At 32.6% G+C, this 23,810-nt stretch overlaps 5 protein-coding genes across 14 annotated transcripts; 2 read left to right on the forward strand and 3 right to left on the reverse strand.

The window, feature by feature from the left end:
- On the forward strand, positions 1 to 8,460 carry LOC115236430 (N-acetylglucosamine-6-phosphate deacetylase). Of its 2 annotated transcripts, XM_029808881.1 has the most exons (8): positions 1 to 562; positions 870 to 1,144; positions 1,260 to 1,389; positions 1,566 to 1,654; positions 1,737 to 1,881; positions 1,970 to 2,146; positions 2,251 to 2,325; positions 7,864 to 8,460. In XM_029808881.1, exons 1-8 carry the CDS (start codon positions 352 to 354, stop codon positions 8,001 to 8,003), a joined length of 1,242 nt encoding a protein of 413 aa, XP_029664741.1. In that variant the 5' UTR covers positions 1 to 351; the 3' UTR covers positions 8,004 to 8,460. The 2 variants fall into 2 exon arrangements, with proteins under 2 accessions (XP_029664741.1, XP_029664740.1); XM_029808880.1 differs by lacking the exon at positions 7,864 to 8,460 and having other exon boundaries at positions 2,251 to 3,462.
- LOC115236432 (outer dense fiber protein 3-like) lies at positions 2,721 to 4,857 on the reverse strand. Its single transcript, XM_029808886.1, has 3 exons — positions 4,617 to 4,857; positions 3,973 to 4,232; positions 2,721 to 3,663 (listed from the first exon to the last, which is right to left on the reverse strand). The coding sequence occupies exons 1-3, from the start codon at positions 4,690 to 4,692 to the stop codon at positions 3,580 to 3,582; spliced, it is 420 nt and encodes a 139-aa protein (XP_029664746.1). The 5' UTR covers positions 4,693 to 4,857; the 3' UTR covers positions 2,721 to 3,579.
- LOC115236433 (outer dense fiber protein 3-like) lies at positions 4,953 to 7,090 on the forward strand. The gene is made up of 3 exons (XM_029808887.1): positions 4,953 to 5,194; positions 5,579 to 5,838; positions 6,148 to 7,090. The coding sequence occupies exons 1-3, from the start codon at positions 5,119 to 5,121 to the stop codon at positions 6,229 to 6,231; spliced, it is 420 nt and encodes a 139-aa protein (XP_029664747.1). The 5' UTR covers positions 4,953 to 5,118; the 3' UTR covers positions 6,232 to 7,090.
- Positions 6,889 to 7,834, reverse strand: LOC115236434 (N-acetylglucosamine-6-phosphate deacetylase-like). Its single transcript, XM_029808888.1, has 2 exons — positions 7,665 to 7,834; positions 6,889 to 7,560 (listed from the first exon to the last, which is right to left on the reverse strand). The coding sequence occupies exons 1-2, from the start codon at positions 7,699 to 7,701 to the stop codon at positions 7,346 to 7,348; spliced, it is 252 nt and encodes an 83-aa protein (XP_029664748.1). The 5' UTR covers positions 7,702 to 7,834; the 3' UTR covers positions 6,889 to 7,345.
- Positions 8,259 to 23,651, reverse strand: LOC115236425 (mucin-1-like). 9 transcript variants are annotated; one of them, XM_029808865.1, is made up of 28 exons: positions 23,552 to 23,651; positions 22,920 to 23,143; positions 22,010 to 22,262; positions 18,264 to 18,393; positions 17,676 to 17,733; positions 17,342 to 17,412; positions 16,413 to 16,589; positions 15,924 to 16,028; positions 14,642 to 14,740; positions 14,142 to 14,240; positions 13,964 to 14,062; positions 13,802 to 13,900; positions 13,432 to 13,530; positions 13,243 to 13,341; positions 13,070 to 13,168; positions 12,892 to 12,990; positions 12,723 to 12,821; positions 12,554 to 12,652; positions 12,384 to 12,482; positions 12,171 to 12,269; positions 11,998 to 12,096; positions 11,714 to 11,851; positions 11,510 to 11,611; positions 11,284 to 11,385; positions 10,723 to 10,821; positions 10,155 to 10,259; positions 9,511 to 9,770; positions 8,259 to 9,201 (listed from the first exon to the last, which is right to left on the reverse strand). In XM_029808865.1, exons 4-28 carry the CDS (start codon positions 18,370 to 18,372, stop codon positions 9,118 to 9,120), a joined length of 2,697 nt encoding a protein of 898 aa, XP_029664725.1. In that variant the 5' UTR covers positions 18,373 to 18,393; positions 22,010 to 22,262; positions 22,920 to 23,143; positions 23,552 to 23,651; the 3' UTR covers positions 8,259 to 9,117. The 9 variants fall into 9 exon arrangements, with proteins under 9 accessions (XP_029664725.1, XP_029664727.1, XP_029664726.1 ...); XM_029808867.1 differs by lacking the exons at positions 22,010 to 22,262; positions 22,920 to 23,143; positions 23,552 to 23,651 and adding an exon at positions 21,702 to 21,770 and having other exon boundaries at positions 11,750 to 11,851; XM_029808866.1 differs by lacking the exons at positions 22,010 to 22,262; positions 22,920 to 23,143; positions 23,552 to 23,651 and adding an exon at positions 21,702 to 21,770 and having other exon boundaries at positions 11,744 to 11,851.
- Between the last annotated feature and the right edge of the window lie 159 nt (positions 23,652 to 23,810).

Genomic DNA, 23,810 nt, shown 5'->3' on the forward strand with positions numbered 1-23,810 from the left:
AGGTTAATCATAGTCAAAGATATAGATCACACACCCCGCAGCCCAGCGGACCGTGTCTAGGCGCGCAACGGGGGGCCGGCGACCGGCATTTATGTTTGCATAGCACAGCTGATCGAGCTTTTCATCCGTTAATTTTGACAACCCGCTTATCAGAATGAATCTATCGTTAAACACGTGGCAACTCATCGCGATCTTACCCCCACCAATCGCCATTTTAAATGGCTCAATGTTAGATAGCAACCGCGGCATTGACACGCATAATTGATAATTATCGATAATGCCGTGCGTACACAGATAAGGCCCTTATTTATAAAATTACGTTAGCTCACGATTATTACTCGCCACACGAATATGCTGCGACGCGATATGGGGGTCCTCAAGCAATTCTGTAACTGCAGAATCCTGCGCGACAGCAGAATTCAGACGGAGGATCTATGGGTGCGTGATGGAAGGATTGTGAATCCGGAGAGGATCTTCTACGACGAGAAGATCAAGCCAGATGTTAGGATAGACTGCGGTGGTGCCCTGATTTCACCGGGATACATAGATGTGCAGATCAACGGTATTTAATTTTCTTAAATATACTATTTCTTCTTGTTGCTAAATAAAAAATCAGTAAATATATCACGTATAAATTGGATCTTTAAATGCAAAATTTAATCTACAAAATGTAGATTGCGAGTCACGGAAACAGAAAAAAAATTGTGGATAAAAGAAAATTAATTCTATCATGCTACAAAAGTGGAAAATTTGTCTCCTCTCTCTAATTATTTTAAAATTAACAATTAAAATTAATGCAATAAATTCTCTAGCATCTAATTAGAATTGTGTGCTTAATAAATAAATAGATAAATTAATATTTGTATTAGGAGGATTTGGCATAGACTTCTCATTCAATGTTGACAATGTGAAAGAGGGTATTGATAAAGTAGCAAAGGGATTGCTAGCACATGGAGTAACATCTTTTTGTCCTACTCTGGTAACATCTCCTAGTGAAGTATATCACAAAGTATTACCAAGAATAAAAAAACGAAATGGTAGTAGCCATGGTGCTTCTGTATTGGGTGTTCACATAGAAGGGCCATTTATTAGCCCAAATAAGAAAGGCGCTCATCCAGAGCCTTATATTAAAAAACTTGATCAGGTAATAGAGAGATACAATTAAATCTGTTCTGATTTATATCTGTTCAGAATACATCTGTAAAATATTATTCAATATGTTAATTCATATATTTTTTAATAACTATATTGCATTTTAGGGATTTAAATCAGTTATTGATATGTATGGAGATCTAGACAATGTATGCTTGTTCACGTTAGCACCTGAAATTCCAAATGCTATACTTGTTATTGAGGAGTTATGTAGAAGAAATATCAAAGTGTCTCTTGGTAAGACAAAGCTCTAATATCTCAGCAATAAAGTATTTATTTATCAATGCCATATTTAAATATATAATGTATCTTACAGAGATATATTTTCAATATAAAAGTTATAAAAAACTACGAAAGTTAAGAGACTTTTGTAAAATTTCCTTTTAGCACAGTTTATATGTCACATATTTTAGGACATTCCATAGCAAATTTAAACGAGGGAGAAGAGGCAGTTAAACATGGAGCGTCATTTATTACTCATTTGTTCAATGCTATGTTACCTGTAAGCTATAAAATATAAAGTTCTATATAATTGACTTATATTTTAGAAGTATCTCATATAGAAGTTTTTACATTTTATCCAGTTTCATCATAGAGATCCAGGATTAGTTGGTCTCCTAACATCCGATCAAATTCCATCCGAAAGAATTGTTCATTTTGGCATAATCTCCGATGGGATTCACACTCATCCAGCGGCGTTACGGATCGCTCATAGAACGCATCCCGAAGGTTCATACTTGATCATTATATGTCTAGGCACATTTGCCTCACAATACAATGACAATTTTTGTGAGATTAAAATTGAACGGTTTTTAAGGTCTCGTACTTGTAACAGACGCGATATCAGCGTTAGGTTTGGAGGAGGGAATCCATCAGCTGGGACAATTCAAGATAGAGATACGTAAAGGATGCGCCTATATCGCTGGAACGGACACTCTGTGTGGTAGCATAGCCGAGATGTCCAAGTGTGTGAGACACTTTAAAGACGCTACAGGTAAATTAAAAACATTATAATAATCAAATAATAATAATAAAACAAATATAATTAATTATGCAATGTGTGTGCACAATACTTGATAATATAATTGCTTTGTGTAGGTTGCACAATAGTCGAAGCCTTGGAAGCGGCGACTTTGCATCCTGCGAGAAGCCTTGGTATCGATTCCTACAAAGGTATTCTTAATTTTGGAGCCGATGCCGATTTTATATTACTAGACGAGAAGTTGGAGCTCCTATCGACGTGGATTTCAGGAGAATGCGTTTATGAAAAGATTCCTGGCAGTACAAAACAACTGGAAGCTAAACGTAAGTAGATATCCCGGTACAAATAAAAAATCAGTTGTATAAAACAACTGGATATTCTATAATTCGGCCAGTGTACATAAATCGACAGTGACAGGCCTACAATAATAATTAAAGTTATAATTAAAAAGCCTTAAACTTACTTCAGATAATAACTTTTGTATGTTACACTGAGATTTTACTACATTTATATTGATAGTTTTGCGCTTGAAAAGAGATTATTTATAGAAAAAAAAGATAAAATACTATGTACTATATAAAATTTGAAGATTTAATTTCTTTTATTTTTCCGGGTATTGCATCATGTGAAATTTACATTTATAAAGACACTATATGATGACTGTATAAGAGTGAACGTATTTTGCTAAATGAAGGATATTAGAAAAGTTATAGTATTTTCATGTACTCTTTTCTACTAAGATGTAAATATGTAACAATAAATGTATTGTTTTTTATTTTATAAACTTATACAGAGCTTCTCTATGCTCTTTCCCATTTGCATTCTTGGCAAGATTTTCTTTAACTATATCGGTTTTTGCTTTACTTATTATGTGCTGTAAAGCATAGAGATGTCAAATAACATAGTTTTAATAGTTTAATGCTACAAAAATATTTTTACAGAACTGTTTTTAAAGAACGATTAGGAATTGCCGCGCTACATTAAATTAATCTTAAAGTCTCATTATGTATACTTACAAGTTTTATATTAATGTATATAAGGCTTTTTTTATACGAGTCGAAATGCAATGAATTAAATGCTACTTAAAAGGAAGAAAAATATTAGATTTTCGGAACAATATTGAAATTTTCACATTATATATATACACACACGTTGCATTGCATTTAATATTTGCTTACAGTAATTTTAATTTTATGTTTAAACTGTTTTGTGTTGTATAGTATAGTAGATTTTTTTTAAACAAAATAAACTTTGATTTTACCTATTCTTCGCTGATACCTTTTATATATGAAATTAGTAATGGTTAATAAAATAATCAAATAGAAAAATAAAGAAGAAAAGAACATGGTCTGACTAAATAATGTAAGACAATTAAAAAAAGCAAGAGAGCATGTCTTAGTCGGTAAATCATTATGTGCGTATGTAGTTGTCACTAATTGATGAAATTAATAAACTGCATCCTTCATATTACAAATATATGTGGAGTGCTTGATGCCAAATGTATGCGCAGGGGGGATGTCGAGAAGCACCTAGAATACAATGATTATGTTAATTAATTATATTAATCATCAATACATTACACATATAACATTTTATCATTATGTTTATGTATCTTTTGACACATAAACGTAACTTGTTTGCTATGAAATATATAATTTATATATTTTTATATGTTTTATATATTTGCTACGTTTTTTACATATATTGTATTTGATATATATGTATAACATACATTTATAATTAATACATCTTATATAAAATTATATATATATTTTTATTATATATAAATATATATTAATAATATTTATAAGTAATGTGCGTTTTATCTACGGCGATACCTTTTCCGGACAATGCGCTCCGGGTCCTGGGATCTGCAAATGATCATCGGGCAACGGGAAACGGGCGCTTATGCTGTACGCCGGACTTTTCGGTCTGATTGCATCCGGTCTGATGGTCTCGTATGCACCTGGCCCGGGCACGAGAACGCGATCGTCCGTAAAAACCTTTTGCCTACCAGATATCGAGTAAGCGGGCGCCGCTTTCTTGTTACCCTCCTTGGTTGTACCGAGGGCGGAGGGGATGTTATATATATTAGGCGCTGAAATGTTCAATCGCGGATCTATTTCTTCAGAAATTCGGTGCTCGCGCGAATAATTACATTATTTCTCATAAACCATTTCATTCACCATTTACGTCGTATTTTTTTTGATACGTCTAACATGTTTTATGATATCTTTCCGTAAAATTGTCCGATAAGGAATTGCATCCCATCAAATAGATGTGATATACGTGGAACCAAGAGGCGATAAAAAAAGATCAAATTATAGCCAATTATTGCGATAGACTAATTCAGTGCGTGACATGTCAATATATATGCGAATATAAAATTGCTACGATGTGACATGCTTCGATATAACATGCATCATCGGCGTTTACCCTGCATCCTTGGGGCTGAAATTGATACATCGGACTGATTATTTACCTGGAACGTCGTCAGGCCTGCTCATGGGCGGTCTGAGGCCAAAAGTAAATCGCAATGCTTTCTCCAACAAAAGCATTGCTTTTTCCGGATTGTATTCGCCGGGACCTGGAATGTTTTACGATTGAAAGATAAATTAAAAATTGTAAATTAGATTGTATGTGAGCGAAAATCAATGATAGATTATTGATAAAAATAAGATATAGAATATTGATTACTATAAAATTGAATAATACAACATTGAATAAAATACTTGATAGAATACTTGTAATAATTATAATATTTGCTTATATATAAGCAAATATTATAATTATTACAAGTATTCTATCAAGTATTTTATTCAATGTTGTATTATTCAATTTTATAGTAATCAATATTCTATATCTTATTTTTATCAATAATCTATCATTGATTTTCGCTCACATACAATCTAATTTACAATTTTTAATTTATCTTTCAATCGTAAAACATTCCAGGTCCCGGCGAATACAATCCGGAAAAAGCAATGCTTTTGTTGGAGAAAGCATTGCGATTTACTTTTGGCCTCAGACCGCCCATGAGCAGGCCTGACGACGTTCCAGGTAAATAATCAGTCCGATGTATCAATTTCAGCCCCAAGGATGCAGGGTAAACGCCGATGATGCATGTTATATCGAAGCATGTCACATCGTAGCAATTTTATATTCGCATATATATTGACATGTCACGCACTGAATTAGTCTATCGCAATAATTGGCTATAATTTGATCTTTTTTTATCGCCTCTTGGTTCCACGTATATCACATCTATTTGATGGGATGCAATTCCTTATCGGACAATTTTACGGAAAGATATCATAAAACATGTTAGACGTATCAAAAAAAATACGACGTAAATGGTGAATGAAATGGTTTATGAGAAATAATGTAATTATTCGCGCGAGCACCGAATTTCTGAAGAAATAGATCCGCGATTGAACATTTCAGCGCCTAATATATATAACATCCCCTCCGCCCTCGGTACAACCAAGGAGGGTAACAAGAAAGCGGCGCCCGCTTACTCGATATCTGGTAGGCAAAAGGTTTTTACGGACGATCGCGTTCTCGTGCCCGGGCCAGGTGCATACGAGACCATCAGACCGGATGCAATCAGACCGAAAAGTCCGGCGTACAGCATAAGCGCCCGTTTCCCGTTGCCCGATGATCATTTGCAGATCCCAGGACCCGGAGCGCATTGTCCGGAAAAGGTATCGCCGTAGATAAAACGCACATTACTTATAAATATTATTAATATATATTTATATATAATAAAAATATATATATAATTTTATATAAGATGTATTAATTATAAATGTATGTTATACATATATATCAAATACAATATATGTAAAAAACGTAGCAAATATATAAAACATATAAAAATATATAAATTATATATTTCATAGCAAACAAGTTACGTTTATGTGTCAAAAGATACATAAACATAATGATAAAATGTTATATGTGTAATGTATTGATGATTAATATAATTAATTAACATAATCATTGTATTCTAGGTGCTTCTCGACATCCCCCCTGCGCATACATTTGGCATCAAGCACTCCACATATATTTGTAATATGAAGGATGCAGTTTATTAATTTCATCAATTAGTGACAACTACATACGCACATAATGATTTACTGACTAAGACATGCTCTCTTGCTTTTTTTAATTGTCTTACATTATTTAGTCAGACCATGTTCTTTTCTTCTTTATTTTTCTATTTGATTATTTTATTAACCATTACTAATTTCATATATAAAAGGTATCAGCGAAGAATAGGTAAAATCAAAGTTTATTTTGTTTAAAAAAAATCTACTATACTATACAACACAAAACAGTTTAAACATAAAATTAAAATTACTGTAAGCAAATATTAAATGCAATGCAACGTGTGTGTATATATATAATGTGAAAATTTCAATATTGTTCCGAAAATCTAATATTTTTCTTCCTTTTAAGTAGCATTTAATTCATTGCATTTCGACTCGTATAAAAAAAGCCTTATATACATTAATATAAAACTTGTAAGTATACATAATGAGACTTTAAGATTAATTTAATGTAGCGCGGCAATTCCTAATCGTTCTTTAAAAACAGTTCTGTAAAAATATTTTTGTAGCATTAAACTATTAAAACTATGTTATTTGACATCTCTATGCTTTACAGCACATAATAAGTAAAGCAAAAACCGATATAGTTAAAGAAAATCTTGCCAAGAATGCAAATGGGAAAGAGCATAGAGAAGCTCTGTATAAGTTTATAAAATAAAAAACAATACATTTATTGTTACATATTTACATCTTAGTAGAAAAGAGTACATGAAAATACTATAACTTTTCTAATATCCTTCATTTAGCAAAATACGTTCACTCTTATACAGTCATCATATAGTGTCTTTATAAATGTAAATTTCACATGATGCAATACCCGGAAAAATAAAAGAAATTAAATCTTCAAATTTTATATAGTACATAGTATTTTATCTTTTTTTTCTATAAATAATCTCTTTTCAAGCGCAAAACTATCAATATAAATGTAGTAAAATCTCAGTGTAACATACAAAAGTTATTATCTGAAGTAAGTTTAAGGCTTTTTAATTATAACTTTAATTATTATTGTAGGCCTGTCACTGTCGATTTATGTACACTGGCCGAATTATAGAATATCCAGTTGTTTTATACAACTGATTTTTTATTTGTACCGGGATATCTACTTACGTTTAGCTTCCAGTTGTTTTGTACTGCCAGGAATCTTTTCATAAACGCATTCTCCTGAAATCCACGTCGATAGGAGCTCCAACTTCTCGTCTAGTAATATAAAATCGGCATCGGCTCCAAAATTAAGAATACCTTTGTAGGAATCGATACCAAGGCTTCTCGCAGGATGCAAAGTCGCCGCTTCCAAGGCTTCGACTATTGTGCAACCTACACAAAGCAATTATATTATCAAGTATTGTGCACACACATTGCATAATTAATTATATTTGTTTTATTATTATTATTTGATTATTATAATGTTTTTAATTTACCTGTAGCGTCTTTAAAGTGTCTCACACACTTGGACATCTCGGCTATGCTACCACACAGAGTGTCCGTTCCAGCGATATAGGCGCATCCTTTACGTATCTCTATCTTGAATTGTCCCAGCTGATGGATTCCCTCCTCCAAACCTAACGCTGATATCGCGTCTGTTACAAGTACGAGACCTTAAAAACCGTTCCTACAAAGGTATTCTTAATTTTGGAGCCGATGCCGATTTTATATTACTAGACGAGAAGTTGGAGCTCCTATCGACGTGGATTTCAGGAGAATGCGTTTATGAAAAGATTCCTGGCAGTACAAAACAACTGGAAGCTAAACGTAAGTAGATATCCCGGTACAAATAAAAAATCAGTTGTATAAAACAACTGGATATTCTATAATTCGGCCAGTGTACATAAATCGACAGTGACAGGCCTACAATAATAATTAAAGTTATAATTAAAAAGCCTTAAACTTACTTCAGATAATAACTTTTGTATGTTACACTGAGATTTTACTACATTTATATTGATAGTTTTGCGCTTGAAAAGAGATTATTTATAGAAAAAAAAGATAAAATACTATGTACTATATAAAATTTGAAGATTTAATTTCTTTTATTTTTCCGGGTATTGCATCATGTGAAATTTACATTTATAAAGACACTATATGATGACTGTATAAGAGTGAACGTATTTTGCTAAATGAAGGATATTAGAAAAGTTATAGTATTTTCATGTACTCTTTTCTACTAAGATGTAAATATGTAACAATAAATGTATTGTTTTTTATTTTATAAACTTATACAGAGCTTCTCTATGCTCTTTCCCATTTGCATTCTTGGCAAGATTTTCTTTAACTATATCGGTTTTTGCTTTACTTATTATGTGCTGTAAAGCATAGAGATGTCAAATAACATAGTTTTAATAGTTTAATGCTACAAAAATATTTTTACAGAACTGTTTTTAAAGAACGATTAGGAATTGCCGCGCTACATTAAATTAATCTTAAAGTCTCATTATGTATACTTACAAGTTTTATATTAATGTATATAAGGCTTTTTTTATACGAGTCGAAATGCAATGAATTAAATGCTACTTAAAAGGAAGAAAAATATTAGATTTTCGGAACAATATTGAAATTTTCACATTATATATATACACACACGTTGCATTGCATTTAATATTTGCTTACAGTAATTTTAATTTTATGTTTAAACTGTTTTGTGTTGTATAGTATAGTAGATTTTTTTTAAACAAAATAAACTTTGATTTTACCTATTCTTCGCTGATACCTTTTATATATGAAATTAGTAATGGTTAATAAAATAATCAAATAGAAAAATAAAGAAGAAAAGAACATGGTCTGACTAAATAATGTAAGACAATTAAAAAAAGCAAGAGAGCATGTCTTAGTCAGTAAATCATTATGTGCGTATGTAGTTGTCACTAATTGATGAAATTAATAAACTGCATCCTTCATATTACAAATATATGTGGAGTGCTTGATGCCAAATGTATGCGCAGGGGGGATGTCGAGAAGCACCTAGAATACAATGATTATGTTAATTAATTATATTAATCATCAATACATTACACATATAACATTTTATCATTATGTTTATGTATCTTTTGACACATAAACGTAACTTGTTTGCTATGAAATATATAATTTATATATTTTTATATGTTTTATATATTTGCTACGTTTTTTACATATATTGTATTTGATATATATGTATAACATACATTTATAATTAATACATCTTATATAAAATTATATATATATTTTTATTATATATAAATATATATTAATAATATTTATAAGTAATGTGCGTTTTATCTACGGCGATACCTTTTCCGGACAATGCGCTCCGGGTCCTGGGATCTGCAAATGATCATCGGGCAACGGGAAACGGGCGCTTATGCTGTACGCCGGACTTTTCGGTCTGATTGCATCCGGTCTGATGGTCTCGTATGCACCTGGCCCGGGCACGAGAACGCGATCGTCCGTAAAAACCTTTTGCCTACCAGATATCGAGTAAGCGGGCGCCGCTTTCTTGTTACCCTCCTTGGTTGTACCGAGGGCGGAGGGGATGTTATATATATTAGGCGCTGAAATGTTCAATCGCGGATCTATTTCTTCAGAAATTCGGTGCTCGCGCGAATAATTACATTATTTCTCATAAACCATTTCATTCACCATTTACGTCGTATTTTTTTTGATACGTCTAACATGTTTTATGATATCTTTCCGTAAAATTGTCCGATAAGGAATTGCATCCCATCAAATAGATGTGATATACGTGGAACCAAGAGGCGATAAAAAAAGATCAAATTATAGCCAATTATTGCGATAGACTAATTCAGTGCGTGACATGTCAATATATATGCGAATATAAAATTGCTACGATGTGACATGCTTCGATATAACATGCATCATCGGCGTTTACCCTGCATCCTTGGGGCTGAAATTGATACATCGGACTGATTATTTACCTGGAACGTCGTCAGGCCTGCTCATGGGCGGTCTGAGGCCAAAAGTAAATCGCAATGCTTTCTCCAACAAAAGCATTGCTTTTTCCGGATTGTATTCGCCGGGACCTGGAATGTTTTACGATTGAAAGATAAATTAAAAATTGTAAATTAGATTGTATGTGAGCGAAAATCAATGATAGATTATTGATAAAAATAAGATATAGAATATTGATTACTATAAAATTGAATAATACAACATTGAATAAAATACTTGATAGAATACTTGTAATAATTATAATATTTGCTTATATATAAGCAAATATTATAAATATTATAAATATTGTATATTATATATATATAATTTGTTTTATAAAAACTTGAACGTTAAATACTTGATAGAATACTTGTAATAATTATAATATTTGCTTTTATATAGCGAGTTAAAACAAATTTTGTATAAAAACCGAATTTACAGCGCAAAAATAGGGATTTGTTTTACATTATTATACATATATGTTATATTATAAATTTTGTTTTATAAATCTATAAAAATTAATTCAAAGAGCAATAATAAAATAACGAAGTGCACCTGGTATAGCATCCTTCTCGTGGACTTCGGTTTTAACGCCGAAGCTGTATTGCGGTGAATTAGATATGTTTACTTTCTCGGGACTGTACGTACCAGGAGCTGCAAATAAATTATAAAATAGTTTTGTATTCTTGAAAGATATTGTTTATCACATTTACATCCCGTGTGCTAATACTAAAACACATATTTAGGGAAAGCATACATAATATTTATAGAGCATACATAATATTTATTATACATGTTTTATCACAATAATATCTCATAGGAATTAAAATATTAGAAATACATAGAATTTCACACATTGCATTTCAAAGATTCTAAAAATCCACCATCTATTTCAGTATCTATTTCATTTTTTTCTTGTCTTTTCACATACATACACCGGCATACATACATTATTAGGCTTGATATTATTATATACGATGGTTTTTCTGTAGACGATTAGTAGGATAAAGCATTTAATTTATCTATGACATGCCTACTTTAGACTCACACAGTATAGATAAACAAAAAAGCAAGACAATGGATTACATTAACATTTCTTCAACACACACCAATTACCTGGTGTATCGCTAGACCTATGCAAGGGCTTTCTGTTACCAAAACTGAAATAGGGTTTATGTTCCAAATGTTGAGCTTTTTCCGGATTGTAACTACCAGGGCCTACCGAAGCAATCAGATTAAATTAATATTGCTCATTTTAATTACGTTCTCGTTTATATTAAATCATTAAAAAAAAAAAAAAAAAAACGGTAGATTAGTTCTCCGTTAGTTTTTACACCGTTACCTGGTGTATCGCAGGGCTTATGGAGAGGTTTTCTATTACCGAAACTGAAATAGTATTTATGTTCCAGATTTAGAACTTTCTCCGGAGTGTAATCGGCAGGGCCTGCCAAAAGCAATCAGAAAATAATCATTATTCGATTATCATCTTTTCCTACTACTGTATCGTGTATAGCGTTAGTCCACTTAAAAAATGTTTACTACAGACGCAATGTTAATGCTGGGTTAATCCACACACCGTTACCTGGTGTATCTCTAGGTTTATCCAAAGGTTTCCTATTACCAAAACTGTAATAAGGTTTATGTTCCAGATTTAGAGCTTTCTCTGGTTTGTAATCAGCGGGGCCTACAGAGGCGAGGTAATCAGAAATTAATGTTATTTTATATATATATTTACTATTCGCACACATTAAATTCTCTCTTCGCGTGTTAACGATACGTCCAAGAAAAGTGTATGTCTCGGAAAAAGAGATTTATCCAGATGACTCTCACCTGGATTGTCGTTCAATTTTCCCGGTGTTCCTCTCCCGGTCAAACTGTATTGCGGTCCCTTGTCCAAGTTTACTTTCTCAGGACTATACGTGCCAGGCGCTGCGACAACACGTATCAAGAATTAGTAATTCCAAGAACATGCAATCGCCTTTCGAGGAAATATCAAAACATACCGGGAATGTCATCAGGCTTCGGTGCGATCCCTTTGCCAGTCAAACTATACTGCGGCCCTTTGTCCAAATTAATCTTCTCTGGACTATAAGTACCAGGCGCTATGTGAAAGAAATAAACATATAGCTGACATATAGTAAGCTTATGTTAAAAAAGATGTGATTTTAATTTTAAATTTCGCGATACGGGTTAAGTACGATATATATTAATTATACCTGGTGTATCGCTGGATTTATCGAGAGACGTTCTAAATCCGAAGCTGTACTTTGGCGTAGTATCCAATTTCACCTTCTCAGGTGAGTATGCGCCAGGCGCTGGAAAAAAATCTCTTTTGTTACGCTGCTTTATCTAAGAAATTACATATTTTATGTGAACTTTTATATACCTGGTGTGTCGGCAGGTTTCTCGACAGATCGTTTACCGGTCAAGCTGTACTGCGGTCCTTTATCCAAATTCACTTTTTCTGGACTATAAGTTCCAGGTGCTGCACAAAAGAAATAAATGCATACAATAACAATTCAACTTGTATTGAAGTAAAACATGTCTTAAATTACCTGGTGTATCGCTGGGCTTGTCCAGAAGGGGTCTAAGACCGAAACTGTATTGCGGCGTACTATCCAATTTTACTTTCTCGGGCGAGTATGTGCCAGGTGCTGTGAAAGTCGTGTTGTTATACTACTTGCTTCAAAAAGATACGCATTTGACGCGTGTTCTTATAGATACCTGGTGTATCTGCGAGTTTTTCAACGGGTCCCTTGCCAGTCAAACTGTATTGTGGCCCTTTATCTAAATTTATCTTTTCTGGACTATAAGTACCAGGCGCTACAGGATAAAGGCGAGATGAGAATATGCGATGAGGACTTATGAGTTTTATATTAAATGCAATGTATTATTTAATTACCTGGCGTATCGCTGGCTTTGTTTGAGGCGTGCCTAATTCCGAAACTGTATCTCGGCGTATTATCCAATCTGACTTTCTCAGGGGAATATGCGCCGGGCGCTAAAAACCGCGTTGTTGTATAATTTATATTTACAGATTACATATTTCTCTTCACATGCGTGATTTTTATATACCTGGTGTATCCGCGGGCTTCTCGGCAGGTCCTTTGCCAATTAAACTGTATTGCGGCCCCCTATCCAAATTTACCTTCTCCGGACTGTAAGTACCCGGTGCTGCAAGATAGAAATAAACGCATGCAATAATTAGTATGAAATAGTGGTACAATCGTCTTTAATATATTATGACAATAATATATTAATTACCCGGAGTATCATTAGGTTTCTCCAGAGAAGGCCTAATTCTGAAACTGTATTGCGGCGTAGTATCTAATTTAACTTTCTCGGGACTGTATGTTCCAGGCGCTGAAAATCGCCTTTTATGTAATTATTCATCATTACATTACATCACTACAATCCGTATTTTTAAATTGATTTAGCATTAAATATAACTATAATGTTTGTCTCTGAATCTTATTCTAATATTTAATTATTTCATTCTTATATTTAATACGTGACAGTTGCATTTCACTAACACGATCTGTATTGTGTATAATATATCTATGTATTAAAAAAGATATTGTATAAATTACAATTTGCATATAAATATAAATCTACATCTATGGCTTTATCATACCTGGTGTGTCGGCGGGTTTTTCGGTAGGTCCCTTGCCGCTTAAGCTGTACTGGGGTCCTCTATTCAGATTCACCTTTTCGGGACTATAACTACCGGGCGCTAAAAAAGAAAAAACAAATACAATGTTGCTCCGTATTCTGATAACAAATATACGGTACATACCCGGTGTATCACTCGGTTTCTCCACAGCGGGCTTTAGCCCAAAACTGAACTGTGGTGATGGATCCAGCCTCACCTTTTCGGGACAATATGCGCCTGGCGCTATCCAAGAGAAAAAAAAAAATCACTGTTACTTTATTATATATTTTTTTGCAAAATGAATACAACTATCTCTATATACCTGGTGTTTCGTTACATTTCTCGATTCGGCCTTTACCGGTCAAACTGTATTGCGGACCCTTCTCCAGGTACACTTTCTCCGGACTGTACGTTCCGGGTGCTACATCAAAACGAAACAGAAAGAAATAAGATAAACGAGAGTAAATGTGTTTATGACGAATGTGTATAGATGGAAAATAAAACGTATATATAAGTTCTCCTTTCTTCTATGTAATAAAGACGAGAGGGAATATATCATAGATTGTCTAATTACTTGTAACTAATATTCTTTAATCTTATAAAACGCTACTATCAAAAAAATATCTCTTATAATAACTCTATATCTATATCTATGTATCTATTGATACATATTTTTATAAAATAGAAATAAAGAAGATTTATATATTTGTGTAATATATCGAACAAGATTAAAATTGAATGATTTCAGAACACGCGCATTCGTTCGTATCCAAAGAGATTTTAATTTATACTTTTAAATCTCGACTTTCTCCTTCGTATTACCTGGCGTATCGCTCGGTTTATCGAGCGATGTTCTAAGTCCGAACGTGAACTGCGGCGTACTGTCCAGCCTCGTTTTCTCGGGATGATAAATACCTGGAGCTAGACACACTTGTCGATAAATTTTACAAGTTTCCAATTTCCGCGAGCGGCTATTTTCTACTTGCATTTACCGCCAAGTCTCTCTAGATTAATAGACATGGAGAAGGATGGATATTAACGGGAGATGTGGAGAGTGGAGATACACAAAAGGGGGACATCCAACATAACGCGAGGCATGCAGCAACAAAACTTACTTTACGGCGATAAGCGATACTACTCTGTCAATGTTTTACGTATGCAGCTAACATTTTTAATTATATTCTATCAATTTAATTGCACATTTCTAAATATCGAATACTATGAGAGAATACATTTTGTTACTTACTATATATTGTTTTATATTTACCACTATATTAATCAATTCTATATTATATTAATCACAATTATTCTTAGCTACATCATAGATATCACATGTGCATAATTAATTACTGTGGGGAGAGGGAATAGAAGACTCGGAAGTAGAAATTGTTGCTACTACGATCTTACGAGAGATTTACAGTGCGTCTTGATAAGTTCATTACACGTTCAAATCGCTAAATTACGTGAGTGAATGTTTATACGTTAAAAAAAACCACTAATCTGTACCTAAGCAGCGATTCTTCGGCGATAATAGTTTCGTATATCGATTTTTGAGGTGCTACTCCTCAAATGAAGTTCCATGTGGTTAACCGCGATTAGTTGCGGTGTGGCATCGATTATCCTAAACACTACACATACACACATAGTGTCCATATAATAATATAATGTAGCACACATGAATTTCTTTACGATTTATATCTATCTCTCTCTCTCTCTCTATCAGTCTGTTAATTATTAATAGAGAATTTTTATAATATATTATACTTTGACAATTTAAAAAGACAATTTACTAATAAAAATAATATCATTCCTTGTGTGCAATAAAAACAAGAATGTTATTTTAAATAGATGAAATTAAATAACATTTAATAATTATTACAATATTAATATACAATTTTAAATAATGCGATTTTGTATGATTTTTATTTTGTTATGATACAACATTGGTGAATTTCATTAATATACAGAGTTGTAATCATGCTAATTTAATGTTGTTTTTAGTGTTTTATTATATTTTTTTGCGAATTTACGCGTTTTTCTTAATATTTACTGAAGATTAGCATACAAAATATTCGAACCACGACTATTTAAGTTGCATAATTACCAGGAATATCACTCAGTCTTTCCGACACAGCTTTTACACCAAAAGTGAACGCTGCTGCTACTTTGCAGTAGAGATTTACGATTTCAGCGCGATAGTCGCTCGGTGCTACAATTGAGATGCAATATTTCATGTTCTGATATTTATTGTGGCGTAATACGACGTAAGTGGTGTCTCGATTGTGTGTGTATTTGTTTATATAAACTTTCTTGATTACGAAAAGTAAAATATTTTTGTTGATGATATTTATTGCAATGATTTCTATTTAAAAGATATGTGAAATTATGTATCTTAAATATATAAAACGACATAAATATTTTTTAAATAAATTAAATTGTGTAAACTCTATATTTAATAAAATAAATATGATTGTGGATGGATATGGCACATTTTTTGTGAACTTTTAGAATCGCGCGCCAAACGATTTTTAGAGTTTTTCTCAACTCTGTTGAAAAATTGTTGAAATCTCATGTTATTTAAAATTCGACTTACCAGGTGTACAGCTAATTTTCTCGAGTTGCGTCTTAACACCAAAGGAATATTTCGGCGAACTATCCAGAATTAATTTTTGCGCCTTCTGCGGATCGTAATCGCCTGGTGCCGGTGTAATTTCCTGTTTCGTCGATTTCGTTCGGCCGTGCAGCGACAAGGCGGGTGCGGCATCCTTTCCTAAAAGATTTTTAAGCTGCTATATACTACCGCGTTATTTATAAAAAATTTGCATATATTTAAAATATATTAATAATAATTAAAAGATTTTTATTATATATAACAAATATTGTAATTTTTATAAAAATATCTTTTGTACAATTTTTTATACACACGCATAAAAAAGGAGGCACTCAAGATTAAAATATTCCAGTCTTAAATTTCAAGAATTAGAAATTTTTCACACAAATATTATAATGCAAAGCTTACGTTGAAATACCAATTGAAAATTAATGTTGATGAATTGAAACATGTATCGTATCTAAATCAGGTCAATCTTTTTTTAAATTGTATACATATCGATCGCGTGTAGAGTGCTTGTTCTATTCAAGCACAGAGTGAAGGAATTTCGTGAACGTTGGCTATTAAAATGTATCATTCTTCTGGAATATTAGGTTTGGAGTTTGGTCGATATCTCGGCGGACGCATAGCGAAACTTGCAAGTTCGCGAAGCAATGGCGCATTTATAACGCACATTATAACTCATCTCGCTCAATATCTTAATATTATTATCGTATATATCGTATTTCGTTTCGTATTTTATCATAAAAATAATAGCTGTCGTTCACATATCACTTATTTTAAGTCAAAATATTCTAGTTAAACATTTTAATTAAATCTGTTAAGCGAGCACTTTATATCTAATTACTCATATTTTAAACACTTCGATTAAAATTTTATAAACGAATATTTTATTTGTGTGACGTATTTACCTTTTGCACTAAGTCCAGAAACATTGTATTGTCCAGGGCCAGGTCCAGGGCTATTATTCTTCGTCGTGTGCCTGAACATTTTTTAATGACGTTAATGATTTGTACGTAAAATTACGTTAGGTCTGCTTATAAGATTTGAACGAAAGAATCGCGAGTCATATTAAATAACAACAATCATCACTTTAGATTTGCAATATGAAACCGCGAACAGTTTTATTCTTCCGAATATAGTGCATTATAGCAATTTTTTAATAGAATTTGTAAAAAATTATATATATACATATAAAAAAATTGAAAATCCATTAAAAAATTAAATTGAAATGATCAGTTCTACCTGCTGCCAAAGGAAAATGCTGGTGCCCTTTCCCGTTTAGAATCTGGAACTGTTTTTCCTGTAAATGTAACATCAATTTTCGTATTATATAATGCCATAGACCTACATATTATCGAAGAAAATCTAATAAAAAGTATTTGCATAACTAACTTAAACGAGAGAGATATCGCAAGACGACATTATTATTACGGTGCGGAAGTCTTTTTAATTATAAAGTTCCGCGCGTGCAGCTTGTATATCATAAATGCGTAATGATCGAGATGCAATCGTGTGGATCATGGTTGTACACGATATGTTAATTAATATGTAAGTTCGCAGTCTCGCACGCGCGAGTATCGCCGTCGAACCAATTCCCATGAATTATCAGATCTCTATTAGTTACTGTGCAAAAATAGGCAATGCTCCGGCTATTCATATGTCTATAATTGCGACGCTCTATTTTCTCTCAGGAAATTAATTTTAATGAACGATTTTTAATGAACAAAATTATAATAGAGAAATATAAAGAATTATTAAAGAAGTAGTTCTTTTAACGATGATCATTATTTATTGATGTCAATTTTTGTGAGAAGTGAACGTAATTCTTACCGATTAGCGGCGGTAAAGTTACACAGGCTGGCCCTGGGCTGCTATATTCGGCGGCAATCGGACCTCGCCTTTTCGTGGGTGTCCAAGGTTTCTGTGTCACTCCAACCATGTTGCTCAAAGGATGTGTCCCCTGAAATTTAGAATATAATGACATCTGTTCTACAATATGTTATGGTGAAAGAAAGTGGTAGTTTATAAATCTTATAAAATATAATTCTATATTAATGTATTTTAATATATAATAACGTACATCTGTACAGCACATAATATATTATAAAATGCGCGCAGTGGAGGATATTTAAATTATTCAAATGTGCCAATGTTAAAACGCGCATCCCTATGGTTTTCTCAAGCCCGCGAAACTTTAGTAATCAAGTAATCGAGATCCTCTCCGGTAAACAACGAAACGCGTATTGAACGCGACGTCCATGAATTATGCAATGGAGGTCGACCTCGAAGTCTCGGGGGCACGATACAGAAACGATTCACGGCGAACCATATAAGAGCATGTCCGTGATGGGCATACGCGGCAATCGCCCACCACCCGAGAGTTCAGGACCATCTCGTAAACGATTTTCAAAAATACCCAAATGCACAGTAGCCGATGATGATGAATGATGATGATTCATGACCCACTTGCCATGCGGAGCAGCGCGTGATGCGTTGATCACCGATGCATAAAGTGCACTGTACTTTCTATTAGAATCCGGGATATGTTCCGGACAATTTACAATTTTATAGTAACTTCAAAGTTTCTAGAATTAACTTTCTCCTTTTTTTCAAAGTGTCTTTACTTTTCTTCCATACCATAATGGCTTCGATATAATTTTTCACATAATTTTAGGTTCAAAAGATTTAGATCCTGATTTAAACCCCTTTTCTCGAGAATTCTACATTTTAAAGAATCCTTTTTCTAGAAAATTCTTATATTTACTATTGTCCTAAAATTAAAAAAAAAATTTTATTAATTTCACAAAAAATAATATCAAATGCTTAGAACAAAAAAATATTATTATATTTTCAGACGCACATATAACAGCGTTATTAATATTTGATATTAGATCATATCCCGATTTTACGCGCATCAACGAAAAAGTCCGAGAAATATGACGGAATTTAATAAGCGGCACCCACGACGTGCAAAATGTTTTATAATGACTGATTCCTGATGATTACCGACTATGGCAGAGATGATCGAGTATATTACTCATTTATGCCGAATTTCTTACATCATCGTTCATTACGGGATTCTGATAAAATGAAAGAGAAGGCTAGAGCGAAAAGGAATCCGGGCGCAAAGTATGAAACAGTAAAAAAACCATGAAATATTAATTAGATAATGAAAGAAACCATGATATATAAATTTCATACTATATTTTTTATACAAGATTTATACCCCGAGGTCATTCGTTTTGATAAATCTTTAGAAGCGTGAATCTTTTTAGCAATTATATATGCTACTATCATTAATCATTAATCGAAATGTTGCCACGTGATGACGTGGAAATATTTATAGGGAGTATCAATAATGTTATGAGCGATATTATTCTCTTCTCTTCCATTCGCGCATCACATACTATATATATCGAAATGACATCACGTTGTATGGACATACCTACGGTAAAAACGCGCCTGTGTGTCGAATACGTTCGCTGTATATCCATATTGAGGTGACACACGGTATATGTATATCGATACACACGCAGCATTTCATTAGCCAAATACGGGAATGAAAGTGGAATGGTAAATCTGATACATAAGAGTACACGAGAGTACAAGCGTACTGTAACGTCGCCAAAATTGGAGGGAGAGATTGAGAAAGATTGAGAAACCCGCGACCAAAAATGCGAATCTCTTACAAAATAAGCGACTCTCTTAAATAATAATCTCGTTCTTCTTATCGTGTAATTTTTTCGACGGGAAGAAATATATTATTGACAAGCTCTCTCATTTAAATAATAAATTTTATGCCAAAATTTTATTACAAATTAACATATATAAGAGACAGCCTACAAAATTCATATAGTCAACAAACCGATGTTTTCACAGACATCGTCCTGTTGACATTAACATATATTCAGGAAATTTCAGGGATACTCTATTACGTTTTACTAGCAAGAAGTTTGTAATATTATTATTTAGAATATTATGATAAATGACAGAAAGATATGAGAAATAAGTAATAAAAATAATAAATCACACACACAGACATTATAATAAATTAAGGTTCTCCCCAAGTTGATCTAATTATAATGAATAAAATATATCGATATTGGTTCATTATTTGTAGAAAGAAATACAAAGATCTGTTTATCTGTTGAAATAATGTGCGGGAAAGATGAGCGATGCAAATTGGTGTCATTATTCTTGTTGTAATTCTAATATCGCTGTTGTCCCCAGCAAAATGGAAATTGTAATAATACATTGCTACATATTATTATTACCATTATTTGCATTGAATTATATCGCGTTACGTCGATAATGACATGTAATAAAAATGATATATTTTTACTGTACATTAAGTTTACAAGGACGAAGTCTTTAATAAAAACTCTAGCACATACATGTTTAATTTAATAGAATAATCTTCTTATCTTTATGTGCAAAACATTAATATTTGTAATTCTGTTAGGATTAAATAATGAACCATCTTCGAATTAGTATGTCGTAATAGCTAGCACAATTTCATTAAAACAACATTACATACTTATTGTTTCTCTCTCTCTCTTTCTCGGTAACGTAGTAGAATACTTTTGAGATTTCCTGAATATTGTGTTATTGTCAACATCACGGGACGATGTCCGTGAGAATGACTATGATTAATTGACTATGAACTCTATAAACTATTTTTTAAAAATATGTAAATTCATAATTAAATTTTGACATGAAATTTGTTATTAAAATAAAAGTTTATTAATAAAATATATTTCTATAAATTATGTGTCAAGGCATTAGCGACATATTAACAATTATCATTCTGATATTGGTTTAAAAATTTATTATCGGAGCGAAAAATTTCTAGAATATGTATTTCTTTATAGAAATCCACGATCTTCAAATACCTTTGCCATATCAATCAAAAATCAGTGTTTAAACATTACTTGATAATTAAAAATTTCATTGAAACAGCGAATGTTTCTGTGATGATATTACTCAAGTTTACAGAGTACACTGCTTCCTAATATTCTAGATATAAGGCGTTAATTAATAATTACAATTAATGTCACTATTATTTTTGCAAACTTATTCGAAATATACGCGTATACGATATATCTCATTTTGCGATATCTTTTTATGTCAACAATATCATCGATCATACGTTAACATTAATCCCCACAATCTTTGCAAGATACATTCATACATTATTGCGCGAACTTTCGCGTAAAGTTGTAATGTATTCATGTTACCTTCAATCATCCCAAGTGTGAGTTTACTTACTCAATATAAAAAATCCGTAAATAAGACGAGATATGTCGGCAACTGCCGAGAATAGTCGATTATCTTATCAATGAGATGATTTCGCTGATTCGCCGCCGCCGTTTGCAAACTTATTCGAAATATACGCGTACGATATATCTCATTTTGCGCTCCGATATCTTTTTATGTCAACAATATCATCGATCATACGTTAACATTAATCCCCACAATCTTTGCAAGATACATTCATACATTATTGCGCGAACTTTCGCGTAAAGTTGTAATGTATTCATGTTACCTTCAATCATCCCAAGTGTGAGTTTACTTACTCAATATAAAAAATCCGTAAATAAGACGAGATATGTCGGCAACTGCCGAGAATAGTCGATTATCTTATCAATGAGATGATTTCGCTGATTCGCCGCCGCCGATTTGGGTGAGACCGCTGACACCTACTAAACACTTGGACGTACACCTGAGACGCGTCGATTTGCGACTGAGTAAGTAAACGTCAAGGTATCGCAGCATGTTTCCCGGAATCCGCGTTCCCCACCTTTCGCGGTTCACAGTGACTGGGAGAATCTGAAACGCAAGCGCCTGAGGATAGCTTGCCTCGCGTGCAGAGATGGAGCATATGGTTCGCGTAGAATTTAATGCACGAAGGAGACGAATCTGAATTATTGTATAATAAAAATCTGTAATAAATATTAATAAAAAATGTTTGTGCATTTTTTAGATATTGTAAACCTAATTTAAATTTAATGCCAAACTTTTATCTGCATTTTTAACATCTGCAAATAATCCATGAATGAAATTAATAATAGCAACTTAATATTAATAAATAATATCATTGAAGAATAAATCAAATCTAAAATCACGAAAGCTCTTAATTCGACTTATTTTCTCAATCACTTCAACTTATCCTAATTAAATTTAAAACTTGATTAATCGATTAAAATTGAAGCTTTAACTTCTCGGACATTCCGCAAATATGTATTCTATTAATTATTTTTGTATTGTCAAGAAGTAATTACTCTTATCTTTGATACAAGGATGTATTTTTTTTTTATGCGCAAAGTCTCAACTAATTTTCTCTTTGTTACCTATGCCATTTATCATCATGGTCTAGTGTCTAGTCAGCAGATACTTGCTAGTAAAAAAAAGACCAGCCGGTCAGCAGATAGATAACAAAGAACGAGCAATTTTTATCTTATCGCATTTTATGTCTATATAACTTACGGAATTTTAACTGTGTTGTGTTCTTTATGGCATGAGTTCTTAATTTTAGTTGATCTTTTTTTCTCGATGGCCAGGACACGGTAAAATTTACAGAGTCGAAGATGGAAATCGGGAATGTCAGGGAATGCGTGGGTTGCGAAATCCGTGTATGACCGATAATGGAAGAAAGAGGACAATGCCATCACATATTTAAGTAGCCAAATCTGACGTTACGTGCTGTTATTCTGCAAAGGATAAATAAAAGCTAAATTTCGAGTTATTCTCTCTAGCATAGATCGAAATAAATACAAGAATATTTTTTGCTTAGAAAGGCATTCAAAAAGGAACTATTTTCTTCATTTTTTGCTTCCTCATAGAGGAAGGTTTGTTTTCGTGACAAAACAATGAAATGATATCTAAAATATTGAGAAAATAAAATAAAAATATAATTGTCATTTGTTATGTATATTCAATTTTTAATCACTTGTAATTGAATAATTATCATTGTTTCGACATGAACAAAATATCAACTACTAGTCAAACAATTTGTCATTAAATTTAAAATACAAAATTCTAAGAAACATTTCGTATAAATGTAATTATTCCAGAATTTCGCAATATACTAACCAAATAAGGAAAAAATAATAAATTACCTATGTGTGTTTCATCAACGGTTCACAATAATAATGAAATTTCGCCGTAATTGTGAAATTCTCATCTCCCATTACGGTTCACGGCTGCGTATTAATGACATTTTTTTTTTTTTTTTTTATTCGTGATGTGATCTATGAGAGCGAAAGATATTCTATTCCTAAGAAAACCGGTTGAACCATTATATTTGTATGTCGGCGTGAAAAGAGACACTGTTGTAAGCCACGAGAGCGTGTTGGACACTTGATCGCTCTTCTCCCT

This window comes from Formica exsecta, unplaced genomic scaffold (assembly GCF_003651465.1).
Source record: "Formica exsecta isolate Colony F162 unplaced genomic scaffold, ASM365146v1 scaffold247, whole genome shotgun sequence".
NCBI lineage: Eukaryota > Metazoa > Arthropoda > Insecta > Hymenoptera > Formicidae > Formica > Formica exsecta.